General features: G+C 42.3%; 1 protein-coding gene across 1 annotated transcript in view; it reads right to left on the reverse strand.

The window, feature by feature from the left end:
- The window catches only part of DCDC2 (doublecortin domain containing 2), a 122770-nt gene that overhangs the window by 108464 nt on the left and 11996 nt on the right, over positions 1–2310 (reverse strand). The window contains 1 exon segment of the mRNA XM_019523640.1: positions 1386–1437. Coding sequence (XP_019379185.1) covers positions 1386–1437 — 52 coding nt within the window.

Here is a 2310-nt window from a genome sequence, read left to right on the forward strand (position 1 = left end):
AAAAAAAAAAAAAAAAAAAAAAAAAAAAAAAAAAAATCAGACTCACCCATCCCATGGCATCATACCACTGCAAAAGATACTAGGATTTGCACCGTATTTGCAGATGATCCTAGGCCTCTCCCTCACGCTAGTTTCCCTGGCAAGCTTTTGAGCTATCTTTTTTATCCTCAGTAATGTAAGTTATAACACTGCTGTTAACAGCAAAGCTTTAAAACCTTTAGATATTTCCTGAGATGAATTCAGTTCCTCGTACATATGAAGCAGGGGTGTCAAATTCACTTGGGGCTCCAAAGTAGATCTGGACTGCAGGGCTCCCTACAGGCTGGATCCAGCCTGGGGTACCACCCTGGCCACCATGGCAATGGCAGCAGCAAGGGGTCTGACAATAGAAATGGGTTGAGGGTAGTCATTGGTGGCAAGCCAAGCTCAGTGCTAAAGAGCCCCAAATGTTTCACTAGGCCACATGCCCCAAATTCCAGTGCCCCATCAGTAGCCCAGTGAACTGGACCGCACAGCTCTGCTGGCCAAATTCAGTGTGACACCCTTGATATAAAGTAATAGAATGGAATTTGCAAGCAAGTCAAATAAGCCACTTAACTAGGTACTCTCTAGGGCTATTAAGGCACAAGCAACAACGGCAAAAGTTCTGAGGGTGAAGAGGTGAAGGGGCTGGATATACAAAAATCCCTCGTGACCAGTTTCTCTTAGTTGTGATTGAAGAGACCAGTTAGCATCCTGTCCTACCTTTTGCCTGATTTGTGATTTGATTCCAGTGCAACTCTGGGTGAGGAAGTCTAAATATCACTGCCCTGTTCAATACCATATCACTACATTTCAAAGAGACAGGAGTGTTTGGAGAATATGACTAGCCGCTGGAATATTTTCCACCAAAAGTGGTTTTAATGTAAAAACAGTGCTCTGAAGTAAAATGACACTTTTCAAAAGTAGTGTTTTCTTTCCCCAATAAATATCAAGCTTTCTGTTAAAATCTTTTTGGTCAAACCCCAAAAATGTTCCGTTAAAAAAAAGCCAAAAACTAAATTTTTCAACAAAAATTTCACACAGAAAAAACACTTCATTTTAAGACCAGCTCTAATGATCACACAAATCAAATGATGTTATTATTGTTTTATTACTGGCTTTGCCAGCAGTGATAGATGAAAGGAAGAAAAATGATTCCTCATAGTCCTGGCCATTAAAATAAAGGAAGTCTGGCTGATGTAATGTGTTGAAGAACTTATGTTCAAAAAATGATAAAAACTAAGACATACTAAAACTCAAGCTGAAATTTTCTATAAGAGTTGTAAAAGTGATTATAGAATTTTTAATATAATGATTAATATGTTATCATAAATATCAGAATTTTTTTTAAAGAGTTGAATTACCTCATTATTGACTTCTACAGGCTTTTTCTTTGCTTCTCCTATGTCCAAATAGCTGTGGGAGGGAAAGAATGGTATCAATCATTTATAGCATCATCTAACTTCAACAATATGAACACATTTTCTTATACAAGTAAAGTTGCATGCACAGATAGAATTATAACTAAACTTCTTTACTGAAAAGCCATTACTTGCAGCACAGAAAAGCAATCACGCCACAATCACATTAAGTGCTTTTAAATAAGGATCACAAGATGTTTACTAGCTACCACTAGTCGGATATCAACTGGGCTGATACAGAGGGTGGTAGTGGATGGGTCCTTCTCAACCTGGAAGGACGTGGGAAGTGGGGTCCCACAGGGCTCGGTCCTTGGGCCCGCCCTGTTCAATATCTTCATCAGTGATTTGGACAAGGGGGTGCAAAGCACCCTGTTCAAATTTGCTGATGACTAAGATGTAGGGGAATGTGGGCACAATAGAGGGGAGCAACAGGCTACAGTTGGACCTAGATAGGTTACAAGGATGGGCGGAGGAGAATAGGATGGGGTTTAACACAGACAAGTATAAGGTGATACACCTGGGGAGGAACAATCAGCACCATACATACAGGCTGGGGAACTCCCCTCTTGTCAGCACGGAGGTGGAAAAGGATCTGGGAGTCATTATTGACTCCAGGATGAACATGAGTCGGCAATGTGGGGAGGCAGTTAGGAAGGCCAACTGCACCTTGTCGTGCATCCACAGATGCATCTCAAGCAGGTCCAAGGAGGTGATCCTCCCCCTCTATGCGGCACTGGTCAGGCCGCAGCTGGAGTACTGCATCCAGTTCTGGGCGCCGCACTTCAAGAGGGATGTGGACAGCATGGAGAGGGTCCAGAGGAGGGCCACTCGTATGATCAAGGGACAGCAGGGTAGGTCCTATGAGGAA

The sequence above is a fragment of the Gavialis gangeticus genome, unplaced genomic scaffold, assembly GCF_001723915.1.
Source record: "Gavialis gangeticus isolate Ggan-Ray unplaced genomic scaffold, GavGan_comp1, whole genome shotgun sequence".
In the NCBI taxonomy this organism is placed as follows: domain Eukaryota; kingdom Metazoa; phylum Chordata; order Crocodylia; family Gavialidae; genus Gavialis; species Gavialis gangeticus.